At 40.6% G+C, this 14,832-nt stretch overlaps 1 protein-coding gene across 4 annotated transcripts in view; it reads left to right on the top strand.

Moving 5' to 3' along the window:
* MED14 (mediator complex subunit 14) overlaps positions 1 to 14,832 on the top strand; it is a 70,827-nt gene extending 55,995 nt beyond the window's left edge. For 2 of the 4 annotated variants that reach the window (XM_081327434.1, XM_081327435.1), the window contains exons 25-31: positions 1,797 to 1,979; positions 8,413 to 8,648; positions 9,757 to 9,936; positions 10,794 to 10,901; positions 11,000 to 11,125; positions 11,766 to 11,955; positions 14,241 to 14,832. In XM_081327434.1, the coding sequence (XP_081183560.1) occupies positions 1,797 to 1,979; positions 8,413 to 8,648; positions 9,757 to 9,936; positions 10,794 to 10,901; positions 11,000 to 11,125; positions 11,766 to 11,955; positions 14,241 to 14,314 (1,097 nt within the window). In that variant the 3' untranslated portion in view covers positions 14,315 to 14,832. Of the gene's footprint in view, positions 1 to 1,796; positions 1,980 to 8,412; positions 8,649 to 9,756; positions 9,937 to 10,793; positions 10,902 to 10,999; positions 11,126 to 11,367; positions 11,459 to 11,765; positions 11,956 to 14,240 lie in introns of all 4 variants that reach the window. The other 2 variants (XR_014026402.1, XM_081327436.1) reach the window with 2 other exon arrangements.

The raw sequence follows: 14,832 nt of genomic DNA on the forward strand, positions 1-14,832 counted from the left end.
AGGAGAACTATCCCTTACTCAGAATAGAACAGCAATTTGCTGGAGTGGACAGGCTGTTCCAGTAATGAAAGAACACCTATGGTTCTTACAGGAATAAAGGTAAAAGTGAAGGTTTCTCCTGTCCAGTCATGTCCTTTTCTCGGGGCTGGTACTTATCTACATTTTTTAGCCAAGGCAGCCAGTGTTGTCTGAAGACACTTCCATGGTCATGTGACCAGCATGTCTATATGCTGAGGCACATGGAACGTTGTTACCTTCCCACTGAAGTGGTACCTATTTTATCTACTCACATTTGCTTGCTTTCAAACTTCTAGGTGGGCAGAAGCTGGGGCAAGTAATGAGAGATCAGGTCTTGAACCCAGGCTGTCAAGCTTTCCAGCTGACAAGCTCGGCGTCTAACCGTTGAGCTATCACGCCCCCTGCCTCTTATGGGAATAGGCCTTATCAAAACTTGTCCCCTCTGTTGTTCTTGTGTTGAAAGCACCCAGGAGCTTCCTGGGTGAAAGGATTAGCTGATGACATTGCCATTACCCAGGGGACACCCAGTTGGGGGCTCTTTTTATATCCCCATTATTGAGCTTACCGAAGTGGTACCTATTTATCTATTCGCATTTGCACGCTTTCAAACTGTCAGGCCAGCAGGAGCTAGAGCAAATGATAAGAACTTGCTCTGCACACAGCAGCATTCAGGTCTCGAATATGGGCATGCAGATTGTCAACCCTAAGGGTGCACATTGCCAATGTGTAAAAGCAGAAGATTTCTACAAAATGATAAGTTACATTATGGTATATTTTTGTGATTAATAGCCAAAAATCTATAACGGGTGGGGGGGGCGAACCTATGGCAAGCGTGCCACAGGTGTCACGCGGAGCCATCCCTGTGGTCACGCACGCCATCACCCAAGAGGGAGGTGGGGCCAGGCTGCCCCGCCTCCTCTCCACGTGTTCCTGCGCTCTTGCTCTCTTTCTGCACTGAGAGTCAGGGAGCAGCTGCAAGAACTGGGCAGATCCAGGCTGGATGGTGGAGGCAGCTGCACCACGAGTCCAGGTAAGGCTCCGGAGCAATTTCATGTGCCCCCCCCTGGCCGATCATTTTACGATGCTTCAGTGGCCTGATCCAGGCATTGGAGACATGCAAAATTCTGGGCAGCAGAAGCATTTTTAAAGCTTCTAGAGTTTGCATCCATGGCCGTGGAGCGATTTTACAATGCTCTAGAGTCCCGATCCAGGCATCGGAGGCCTGCAATATGCTTCTCCTGCCCAGATCTAGGGCTGCAGAGTGATTTTGCTCCCCCCCCCCCCACGGCTGATTTTGCAGGCCTACGACGCCTGGATCGAGTCGCTGGAGCATCACTCACTTGGTGGCCATGCCCCCGGCACCCAGCGATGCATAAGTGGGTTTCGGGTTGCAGTTTGGGCACTTGGTCTCAAAAAGGTTCGCCACCACTGATCTATAAGATACACCCAAAAGTGTTCAGGAAGCAGTATCTTTTTTGTCCCGTGTAACTTGCAACTTATTTTTTTCCTAGCTTGTTTCAGTAAACCATAGTATAAATCTCAATTCCTAATTCATATGTAATGAGTGACAAATTGCAGTTAATTGAACTAAGTGGGCACTTTCGATTTCTTCCTCTTGATTACGATAGAGCGAAAGCAGGCAAGGTAGAGGTTTTATTTTATTTAAATATCCAGGTTCAGATAGACCATGGCCGCACCCTTCTGATATTCTTGTAGTTTCTTAATACGTTTACCGTATTACTGAGAAAACTGTTTTCAAGATGTTGGAATTTCCACAGGCACAATAGACCCTAGTTCACCATACACAATGATGTCACCCAGTCAACGTGCCGGGAATTGGCCAGGTTCACCTCAGGTCTCTGGTCCCTCTCCAGCAGCACGTCTGCCTGGGATGTCACCAGCCAATCCTTCCCTACATTCTCCAATACCAGATGCTTCTCATTCACCAAGAGCAGGAACAAGTAAGTATGAGCAATAGCTGGTTACATAAATAGCTATCTGTTGCGTTAACAGAGATTATTGTACTCAGTACTTCTTTACAACCTACATCAACTCCCTTACTGATGTGCCATAGCAATGTAATTAATAAAAGGCTGGTGGAACTTTATTGATTGATTGATTCGTTAGCCAATTCCAAATAACCTAGCCTAGTACATTCATCAGTCTTCTTATTGAAATATAAGTAAGTTCCAAAGTATGTGTTTCTCATGATGTACCCATCTCTCACTTCCAATGGGCAGAAGCATGCTCTTAGAATCATTTTCACTTCCTCTGACACACATGGATTCATTGCAGTAGACCATATAATTCCCAAAACCTTTCCATCTATTCTCACTCAGGTTTTATTTCCATCATATTATTATTATATTAGCACATTCAGCAGCTAATCTTGAATTACATATTAATGCAAAACATTTAATAATCCACAATCATTCACACTATCCTACATTTTCTGTATGTCAAAAAGTATACAATGAACTTCCATTTTCACATTTGTATATTTTTCAGTAACTTGCTAAAGAGCATAAATTTGATATGCACACTCCCTGCTTCATATAAAACCTTACTCCTTTTCCCAAATTTTGCTTATTATCACCTCTTGTCTTTTGAATTAAAATTCTGCCGAATACATTCCCAGGCATTGTTAATAAATTAATTTCTTTTGTTAGTTTTTGCATTCAGTCTTCCTACCTTTCCCATTATATTAGAAAATAGTAACATCCTTCCGGTTGTTAGGTGTAGATGCTGTCTTTGAATATATATTAAAATTTTGCACTTATTTACTTCAATTTAGAAATTGTCCAATTCTAAACTGACTCTGGCTGGCTTACAATATATTAAGCAATTAAAACAATATGACAAAAACAAGGGAATTGCTGACTTAATATAAATACTTATGCAAAAACACATTCAACAAGAGGCTTCATCTATTCTAACCCACAACCTGGGAGAAAAGTCAGAACTTTAGGGCTTTATGAAATGCCAACAGAGTGGAAGCTACATGAATTTCAGAGGGCAGGTGCTGCAACAATCAGCAAAAGCACACTTATTAGGTCCAGAGAGTTTAATTAAAGGAGACTGGTGTGCATCAACTCTAATAGCATACACCAGATATGCAGAAATCATGAGAGAGAGGTGATTTTCAAATAACCTGGCCTTAGGCCACGTCAATTATAGATGATAACTATATAGTCATCTTTGATTTGAACCTGGAAACACACTGACAACCAGTGCAAGTTGTGAAATAGAGGGTTCATGTGGACATAGCAGGGTATGCCTACAACTACATAGCTGCTCCATTGGTTAAACCACACCGGGTTTACTTCTCTGTCGTCTTGCAGCCTATCATTTTTCAGTATATTCTATAAATAGCATTTGTGGCTTTCTTTTCATCAGGTTTTTCTTAGGCCCTTTTACAGCATTATTTTTTTCTCCTTTCAACATAGCATTTATAAATCACTGTAAAATGAAGTGAAGGAATGCTGAAATCCTAAACTGCATCATTTGGAATGTCTGAAAAACACTCCTCAAATATTTAAGAAGTTTGATTTGTTGCAAGTTTCCATGTTTTTCAGCTAAATAATTTAGATCACCTCATAAAAAGCCAGAGCTTTTATTATGCGTTAATTGAGAACACAGTGGCCAGTGAGATCACTGAAGGTGGCAGGGTGCTTGATCAGCTTGTGTAATAGCACAGTCACAGTGGGGAAGGCCATTGTGTGTTAAGGATCCAAAATATTTTATGCACAAATAGTTTTGTGCATAGAACAGATGTTGGGGGAGGGGAGGACTATATACTGTATTTTCTGGTGTATAAGACTACTTTTTAACCCATGAAAATCTTCTCAAAAGTCAGGGGTCGTCTTATACGCCGGGTGCTGAAAATTTAGGGACAGGGCTGGCTGGAAAACCTGGAGCGGATCTCCCATTTAGTCTGCGCAGGGAAAGCAGGACCAATTGGAGAAGAAGCTGCAGTCTGTGATTTTTTACAGGGTTTATAGGGTTTCCTGCCTTAGCAGGGGGTTGGACTAGATGACCTCCAAGGTCCCCTCCAACTTATTATTGTTGTTGTTGTTGTTGTTTAATCCACTTGCACTGTTTTATGTTTACATGTTTGATGACAAACAGCCTTATGTTTATAAGTGACAGTTTTCCTACTAAGCACCTGCATGTCATAAGCATTTGAATTAAAATTACCATATTAAAATCAAATCTGATGTTTTTTAATTTTTATTTAGTGTGCGTTGGAAGAGGGGTAGTCTTATACGGCGAGTATAGCCCAAACCCTATAATTTAACAGGAAATGTAGGGGGTCGTCTTATACGCCCAGTCGTCTTATACGCCGGAAAATACGGGTACTTGATTTAAAACATTTTGAATGTTTTGGTCCATATTGTTGCAGTTTTCCTCTAGGTTTTGAAGGGCAGGGAGCAGGGAAAATCCCAAGGTAACGGGGGCTAAGGGAAGGGAAGGAACCGGGAAATTGGAAGAGTGGTAGGCTGCTAGTTATTCCACCATTCAAGCCTCAGAATAGTGGCCGTGGCTGAGGTGAGGCTATTAAAGAACCAAAGGGGCCAGGAAAGCGGAGAGTGCCTTTGCAGTACTGGCAAAGACAGGAGAGGAGAAGAGTTTCCCCAGTTGCCTGGTTCATTGAAAACCTAAGAAAAGCAAGAGCATTCTGAGTTTTAGTTCTGACAAATGTGTACGATCCAAACCAGTTCAGCAGAACTTCTAAAACCCAGGGGTTTGCTCAGAGTTCAAAACAAAACATTTCTCCAGTTTTGTGTACCTGCCTGCGTTATGGAAAATGCAACGTTTAAATAACAGCGGGACTAGAACGCAGCCTTGTTTTATTCTCTTGGGTGTTGGAGGGACATTAGATAAAGGAATACCTTTCATATACGGAGCAGTTAAATGAAGTCACTGGATTAGGAGTAAAACAGCATTGTAAATGAGAATCCTCAGAGTTTTTTTTCATACATTACCTCATAAATATGAAATCAAAGGCAGATTTTCATTAAAAGCAACCTACAATGCTTTCTCCACCTTAGCTATATACCATGTTTTCCTGAAAATAAGACCCACCTTGAAAATAAGCTTGAACCTGATTTTTTGGGTTAGGCCTAATATAAGACTTATCTCAAAAATAAGCCGGGGGGGGGGCAGGAGTGGTAAGCACAAGCAGCGGCGAGCGTGCAGGGGCCGACAATATTTAGCAGCAGCTGCAGCCCTCTGACCCCTTGGCGCAGAATAGGTAAGTCCGCATGCGGAGGCAGAGGTGGGGGGAGGTGTTTGAGCGCCTATGTGGCGCATCAGAACGAAGTGATTCACTCAGTTCCGAAGTGCCCCATAGGCACCCAAACACTTCCCCCTCCCCCCCAAATGGAGATCCGACAAAGACTGTAGGCAGTGGCGTAGCGTGGGGGGTGCAAGGGGGGCCGGCCGCACCGGGTGCAACATCTGGGGGGGCGCATTAGATGCATTTTACTTTAATTACATCAGTATTTTCACGGGTTAGGGGGCGCAAATTACTTGCCTTGCCCCGGGTGCTGACAACCCACGCTATGCCACTGCCTGTAGGCTCCATTTGCTTGCGAATGGGACGCTTGGAGATGGAGCCAATCGCTCCATTTCAAAGCGCTCCATTCTCAAGGAGACAGAGCTTCCAGTCTCTGTCAGATCTCCGTCCTGGGCGGCAGTGGAGCGCTCCGTCCTGGGGTGGGATTCTACTGTTGCTGCTGTTGCTGGGCTGGCCTGGGCCACACCCTGATGCTGCTTCCCAAGCTCCACCTTCGCCCACTACCCAGGATTTTCATGCATAGTGGTTGGCTTGGGAAGCAGCGGCAGCAGCAGAGCACTTAATCCTGAGAGGAGGATTGTGCTGTTGCTGCTGCTGCTGCTGTTGGGCTGGCTTAGGGCACACCTCGCTGCTGTTTCCCAAGCTCCACCTTTGCCCACTGTCCAGGATTTTCATGTGCATCAGCTGGCTTGGGAGGCAGCAGCGGGGGAAAGCCCAGCAGCAACAGCAGAATCCCCCCTTGATGGCCCCGCCAGCACCAGCTGCGCGCTATTTAAAACTTAAAGCACCAAGACCGGAGCCTCAGGCTGGTAAGGAGGTGGAAGCTCCAGGCGGGGATGGAAGCGGCAACGTGGCAGGCCAGGTGATGAGCGGAGCGCTGCCACCGCCACTGTTTCCCCTCGGAGCTGCAAGTGCAAGGCAGTCTCCTTTAAGCTCACTGAGGCTCCAGTCTAGGCACTTAAGAGTTAAGTAGTGTGCAGCTGGCACTGGCAAGGCCGTCCCAGGGGGATTTTGCTGTTGCTCATGGCGGCAGCGGCGCAACACACCATGTGGCGTCCTGCCACGAGCGGCCGCAGAAGTGGGGCGGCGGCATGACAGGTGTCAGGTCATGGGGGGCTTGACTGCAGCAGTTCTGCGGTAAGTGGGTATGGAGTCCGTGGGGCAGATCTCCCCCACCTGCCTCACCTTGTGGCAGCGGCAGCGGCACCGGGCTCCTAGTGGATAGGGCTGTGGTACCACTGGCGCAAAGCTAGGCTAATATCAAGAAAAAAGACACCCCCAAAAATAAGACCTAGTGTCCTTTTGGAGGCAAAAAACATAAAAGGCCGGGTCTTATTTTTGGGGAAACATGGTATTTCTCAAGTATATGTTGTAAAAGAAAACATTGGTAACTAGCTGATTGGCTTGCACTGTGCTATTTTCCTGCTAATTTGTCTTCAGTTCAATCAGTTAGTTTTCGGTACAGATAACTTACATAAAGTTTGTTACTGACACTAAATAAATTCCAAGCAATAATTATTTAGTTGGATTGTGTCACTTTATGATAAGAGCAACCATACCAACTCTCTGGTGGTAATTCTTTGTTTTATTTTTCCTTGTTTATTTTATTGTTCTTTTGTTTTATATTCACTTTGTTTAAACTTCATTTTCATTTCTTTGCTTTTTATGATTGTAAGCTGCCTAGTGTAGCTCCATTGTGAGATAGGTGGCAAATAATGATGATGATTATGATGATTATGATGATGATGATTATGATGATTGATAAATGAACAAATGAATGAATGAATGCATGCTCTGCATTTGGAGTTTTCTCAAACTTAACAAACTAAACAGTTTGTTTTTTCTGATGGGATAATAGGCTGTGAGTTTGCAACTGAGTTAAGAATGAACTTAGAAGGCACAATGGGACTAGTGACAGAAACAAGTATGCAATTTCCAAACACCTAGAAACAAATAATGTACACAAATGTAGAGAATTTGTATGTTCATGTTTATACTTTTGGAAGCTAGAAAATGGCTAAGCAGTTTAGAATTTCAGAAAGACTTATTGTTTGTGTGCCTTCTTCAAATTAGTATTGCTCCTGGTGATTGCCCAACTACGTCCCTACAGCTTTCTTGGCAAGATTTCAGAATTGGTTTAACATTGCCCAATTCAGCTAAGAGCGAATCACTGGCCCAAGATCATCCAACTGGCTTTGTGTCTAGAACTTAACAGTTTCCCAGTTTCTAGCCACTACGCCAAACTCTTTCTACTCACTCACTTAGTTAGTTCCTAGATTTATCTTCCACCGTCAACAAGCTCTCAGCGGCTTACAAGGAATACAGCAGTGATAATCAAAACATCTAACAATAAGTAAAGGAAATAATGTAACAAATGGTGTGATTTTTTTTAAAAAATGAAGTGCTCATACAGAAATAGCATTTCATTGTACATTTACAGTCTGTTCAGCCCCCAAAGTTTAAAATTTGTTGATAAGTTTTTCATAATTTCAGTTTACATACCAAATAATAGGCTGCTACAAGTATGAATAAGGGACGCGGTGGCTCAGTGGGTTAGGACGCTGAGTTTGTCGATCAGAAAGTCGGCAGTTTGGCGGGTCGAATCCCAAGTGCCGCGTAACAGAGTGAGCGCCTGTTACTCATCCCAGCTTCTGCCCACCTAGCAGTTCGAAAGCACGTAAAAATGCAAGTAGGAAAATAGGGACCACTCCGGTGGGAAGGTAACAGCGTTCCGTGCGCCTTTGGCGTCTAGTCATGCCGGCCACATGACCACGGAGATGTCCTCGGACAAGTGTTGGCTCTTTGGCTTTGAAACGGAGATGAGCACCGGACCCTAGAGTCAGAAACGACTAGCACGCATGTGCGGGGGAACCTTTACCTTTACAAGTATGAAATCTTTTTAGTGTTATTGTAATAATAATTACAATGTCATCCAGATTTTTAATATTTCCGGGCAAGACTGGGATCAAACTGAGGAATTATTGTTTGTGGTATAGGACCCTAGGCAAAATCTTGTTGAAATTCACCAAGCGCTATGTGTCTGCAATTCCTCTATCTAAGGGCAGGAGCAGTAAGGTCTTCTTTATTTTTACTAGGTTCTCAAGCAGTGCCAACCAATATGCCTCCACCGCGTAAACTACCTCACCGTTCCTGGGCTGCATCCATACCGACAATTCTCACTCACAGTGCCTTGAATGTTTTATTGCTGCCCTCACCAACCCCTGGACTCATGCCAGGACTTGCAGGAAGTTATCTTTGTTCACCACTTGAACGTTTTCTTGGATCGGTTATTATGAGGAGGCATCTCCAAAGGATTATTCAGCAGGAAACGGTACTAATAGGATTTTAAAAATTTAAATTCTGTAAGCGGTTGCTGAAAGGCAAAACTTTTCTCCTAGCTTCAGAATGCGTGGAAGTAGAAATTCTACTTTTTGCAAACCATGTTTTTAATTGTTTGTAAGCATGTGAAATGATATATATTTATCCAAAATATGGCTCATCTACTACTATATTACCAGTCCTTTTATTGAAAGATTCCTAAGTTCTTAGGAAAGCAAACTGGAAAGCAACTTTAGTGTTTATATAGGTGTTCCTTGACTTACAACAGTTCGCTTACTGACCGTTCGAAGTTACGACGACATTGAAAAAAGTGACTTATGACCACTTTTCACTCTTATGACTGTTGCAGCATTCCCTTGGTCACGTGATTTACATTCAGACGCTTGACAATTGACTCAAATTTCTGGTCCTGGGGTCATGTGATCCCCTTTGGTGACATTCGGGCAAGCAAAGTCAATGGGAAAACCAGATTTACTTAACAACCATGTTACTAATTTAATAACTGCAGTGATTTACTTAACAAAAGTGGTTTAAAAAAAGTCATAAAATGGGGCAAAACTCACTTAACAAATTGCTCACTTAGCAACATAAATTTTGGGCTCAATTGTGGTCATACATTGAGGACTACCTGTATTTGGAAACATTTGGTCCAAATTCTGACACATCCATGAACTTGTTGTTCAAGTCATCAGAAATCTGTTACAATTAGTAGCAAAATAACAATCTTATGGAAGATATATTTCATATTTGGGGAGTTCAAGAAAAATATGTGTTGGATTGTTAAGATATCAAATAGACAATGCTCCCTGCTGAGTTGATATAAAGTATTTTTTTGTGGTAGGAGTATAAAGCAGTATGCAGTTCTTCACAATTTAAATGTTCAAATAAATTATTTTTGTAAAGCTACTGTACTAATCATTAAGCAACTTGCTATTAATTCTTGACAGTAGAGAGGAACCTGTTAAAATTCCATCAGCCAAAGGCCTTTAATGCCTTTCATTTACATTTAAATAAAACTTCCTGTTCCAGTTCAGATTACAATAAAGCATGGATGAGAGCTTTCATTTCAATCAGATTTCTTGGCCTTTCTTTTAAAACAGCTGCAGCTAATCAACTCCAATGAACCTGGAGTGATCATGTTCAAAACGGATGCTCTGAAGTGCAGAGTTGCCCTGAATCCCAAAACTAACCAGACCTTGCAACTAAAAGTAGCACCTGAAACTGCAGGACAGTGGAAGCAAGAAGAATTGCAAGTTTTGGAGAAATTTTTTGAAACTAGGGTATGTATTTGTCCATGCTGTTGTAATGTAACTGAGGGCTTAATGAGTAGTTAGGGTGCTGTGATTTTTCATGGGCAGTCAGTAAGAAATAAAAGGTCTTTGAACTGATTTTCAGGGAAAGAGCAGAAGCCACTGTTCCACGATCAGGAGCAGAGAAACACTGAAACAAGATTTTAAAAGCAGTATCCAACCATGGGCATCTGACCCAGCTTTTCCCAGTTTCGTGATAGTCCTTTGAACTAAACTAAAACTTTCACAATGTTGCCAATTAGAGAAATAACTATTTATTTATTTATTTATTTATTTATTTATTTATTTATTTATTTATTTATTTATTTAATTAAATTTTTATACCGCCCTATTCCCGAAGGACTCAGGGCGGTTTACAGGGCAACATAAAATATGATATAAAAATAGTATAAATTAAAATAGATTAAATTACATAAGCCCAACAATTAAAACACTATTAAAAGCTAAAACCCCTTCACTCCAGGCCTGATAGATCAAAAAACCAAGTTTTCAGATCCCGGCGAAATGTACGCAGATCGGGGGCGGTCCGAAGTTCCACCGGTAAATCATTCCAAAGGGCAGGCGCGCCCACAGAGAATGCCCTCCCCCTGGGGATCACCCGCCGGCACTCCTTAACCGTCGGCACCCTGAGAAGGCCCTCCCTGTGGGAGCGCACAGGACGATGGGAAGTTGATGCCGGCAGCAGGTGTTCCCTTAGATAATCCGGACCCAAGCCATTCAGAGCTTTATAGGTCATTACCAGCACCTTGAATCTCAATTTATTCTGGAGATAAAGCCAGGTAAAACTTACCTAAGTGAAAATTACAAAAATACTGCATTTATTGCAGGTTGCAGGGCCACCATTCAAAGCCAATACTTTAATAGCCTTTACCAAGCTATTAGGAGCCCCTACACATATTCTTCGGGATTGCGTACACATCATGAAACTGGAGCTGGTAAGTCCATTTTGTTCTCATCATTGTTGCTAATATTTTCTCTACTTAAACTGAAAGCGGATTATTTATCTGTTTCAATGGCTTGTTTTATTAAATAGTTTCCCGATCAGGCAAGCCAGCTGAAATGGAATGTACAGTTTTGTTTGACAATTCCTCCAAGTGCTCCACCAATTGCACCTCCAGGAACACCTGCGGTTGTGCTGAAATCGAAAATGTTGTTCTTTGTAAGTAAAATAGTGGGTGCTGAATGCCGATAAGTCTATTTAGCATGGTCTTTAAGAACACATGTAATAAAGTTAATTCACTGCTTTTACTGAGCTTAAGTATGACTAGTATAACCTATATTAGCATGTTTTAAAAGAAACAAACTTTTTGGAACTAGTCTAGTTGCTTAGATTAAAAAAATAGTTCCTATTTAATTTGTTAAGATAGCTCAGCCTTCCTAAACTAACGTGTTTTTTAACAGCAACTTTCAGAATTCCAAGCAGCAGGGGGAAAATCAATTAAAAGGCACGTACTTTCTTCCGAAACACAGCCTTTTAACCTCATACATCCAGGTATAGCTATTTTCAGCAATCATAGCAAGCCCTAACAATAGTAAAATGGCACACGTGTCATGATATAATTGATACAAGTGCAAATGATACAATTACATAAATGAGTTGCATCATTTGTATGAGATTATGGTGCTTGCATCATTATTTGCTCATCCTGCTTTTCCATGAACACCTCTAGTAATGCTTTACTAGAATTATGAAGCAATTAAATATTAAAAATTAAATTTATGATATTAAAATACTGTATAGATGCAGAATTACTGTGGTAATCATTGTATATATGTATATATATTGTTCTGTTTGGCAGCTTCAGCTAACACAGAAATCTGCAGTTCCACAGGAAGCCATGAGCATAATCGTTCCAATCATTTATGACATGGCTTCAGGTACCACACAGCAGGCAGACATTCCTCGGCAGCAGAACTCTTCCGTTGCTGCTCCCATGATGGTTAGCAATATTCTAAAGAGGTTTGCAGAACTGAATTCACCACGGCCAGGTACTGTACATGTGCAGTAGGGCAAATCATGTGCATGCTTTTGAGTTGCCAGAGTCTCAACAATGAAAGTTTAAATATTGCACTTTATCATGAATCTTGCTTTGCCTTCATTGGTTTTATGAAAACCTGGTTTCAGTTAATGCATGTACGTGATAAACTGTCTGAATATACCTTTGTGGTGTCAGAAGGGTTGTATTATCAACGTGACATGGACTTTATATCGCTGACCAAGGAAGCGTAATGCACTTGATGAGTTGCTTATACCACTGTGGTCATAGTTACATTATTTTAAGCATTACCATGTGTCTTGCTGTATATACTTATGTAAAAAAAATAGTGCTTGTTGGTCATCCTGCACTGCAGGAATATATCTTCCCATTTATTGTAATTTAATTGTTATAAGGCTGGTTGCCTATCTTGTTCTCATTTGTACTCTTTCAAGGAAAGTTGGGGAGCCAGCAAAATGGACCGATTTATAAATTATTTATAAAGTAACATATTGCAGTACTAGCTTTATTTTCTGTACTTCATAACTAACTCTTGCCTTGACTGTATCTTCTCTTCTGTGCTGCCTTCTCTGTTTCTGTGAGATGCTTTTGTATTCAAGTTTCTCTTTTTCCCTTAATAAAAGTGTTAGAAACTTTTGAAATGCACTTTTTTTTTCTCCAACAGTTTTATTCTTGGGTTTGCAATTTCTTCCCAAGACACTAACCTCTCAGAAGATTTCTTCTTTTCTTGTTAACTGCTTTTTGGCTTGGTTTGAAATTACAAATAATTATATTGGCTTTGTAGGGTAGTATGATCATACTGATGAGCACTGAGTCTAAAGTTGCACTGTATACACCACGACTATATGCAAGCAGTTTATAGGATTGAGGTGGTATGGATGGTGCCTCTTCAAATGCTTGCCTTTACTTTTGGTAATACTCCATCTGAACCTCTGATCGTCATGGAGGTAACTGATTTTGAGAGGGTTAGCCATATATTTCCAACAAGGTATATGGTTCAAGGTGAATTATCCAATGTTCATGCAATAGTCACTAGCATTTGGAATATTACATGGGCTACCTGTAATTCATTCATGCTTCAGAGAGCAGCTTAACTGTGAGTTACTTATGCAGTGATGCTTGTGGGAGGGGAAATGCAGGTATAGATTGTAATTGAACAATCAGTGGGGCATTGGTCATCTGACTCTACACCTGGGGCTTAACCAAGACTGGGGGGGGAAATAAAATTAGCATTTATGGTTTTAAACTTGCAACATCTTTTCTCACATCACTGTGAAACATAATGGCGTCAAAATAATTAATGCATGCCTTCTAAATGGAAGTTTTGAGACAACTCCATGGCTACTTTTCACTACTTTATCATTCTGAAATAGTAAATTGAAGCCTAGTATACATGTATGTAACAAATATACTCTCTGCTAGAAATCTTCCTGTCTTACAGAGGCGTCACGGATTGTATTCCTTAAAGGGTAAATACAGCAGCATTTTCAAAAGCTGTAGGCATAGTTTGTGGAGTTTTTGCCAAGTTAAAAATAAAAAACATTCTGCTTGAGCTATTACTTTTGCAATTGTGGCTTTTCTTTTGTCTTTTGAGTCTCTTGTCAAGAAAAGTGCTGGGATTCTCCTAGAGTTGTTTTATGGTTTGTATAGTGTTGATATAATTAATTCCTAATACTATTGACTTCTTATTCTGATTTAATAACTTTTTCATTTGAAGATTGAAAAATATTACAGAGTTTCATAGTTAATGTAACTGTTAACAGCAATGCCAGCAGTAGCTGTCCAATTATTTTGCATTTTCTAATAATCATCAAAAGTGTTCTTCAGTATTATTAGCATGAATTGGTCACTCTTTGGCAATATAGTTTAACATTCACATTTCCTTTACCGGAGCACAGGATAGTATATATGGGAGACTGAGAAAAATATTTACAGCCAAACAGAATTTGATTGCTAACCCACAACCAACATTTTGGCTGTTGGCTCTTTTAAATGCATGATCTTTCCTGCATATGGAAAATCTCATTAGCTTGGCTAGGATAATATGTGCGCATATTATGTCGTATTTGGTATTTAAAAGTCATGCCTTATATTTTCTGTACCAACTACACACTTTCTAGTAGGCTAGAAAAAAGCAAGTTATACAGACCATTGGAATTGGTTTATGGTGCATAAATTGTGTATTTGTTAACTGTTACAGTTGTTTACATTTTGATATTTATCACTGCCATCACGTAATCCCACTTCTCTAATTTGTTTTTCTTTCCCTTGTTCTAGGTGAGTGTACAATCTTTGCAGCTGTTCGTGATTTAATGGCTAACCTTACACTGCCCCCTGGTGGGCGCCCATAGGCTTTTATACAAAGGGTAAAAATGAGATGAAATGGAAAAAACGCTCTGAAATAAAGCCTTTGGTTACTTAGAATGGAAGAGACATTTTCACGTGTCACAATTTTAAAAGAGCTGATACAATGGATTGGCCTACTTTCAGGGATGCACTTTCATCAATTTCTTTTTTCTTTTTTCTTCTTGGTACAGCACTCTTAAAATGTTTTAAGAAGACATTTCATACTCATAATAAATTTATCTCTCCGCTTGGCAGTAAATAGAGTTAATATTCTGTTTTATACTTCGAAGATTATGAAAATGCCAAATTTGTTTATTTAAATGTTTTTTCTGATGTCTTGGTGTAATAGTCTTTTTTTAAAGCAGAGCTGTCATTTTTTTGAATACTGTAAAACTGTGACAAACTTTATATTGAAACTGTATTTTAATATTACTGCTTTAAAATGTTAAAAATGGACTTGTTATAAACACGTCCCCAAAACAATATTTAATAAACCAGATTTTTTTAAAATAAAGGGTTACTT

The sequence above is a fragment of the Vipera berus genome (genome assembly GCF_964194415.1).
Source record: "Vipera berus genome assembly, chromosome: 4".
Classification (NCBI taxonomy): Eukaryota; Metazoa; Chordata; class Lepidosauria; order Squamata; family Viperidae; genus Vipera; species Vipera berus.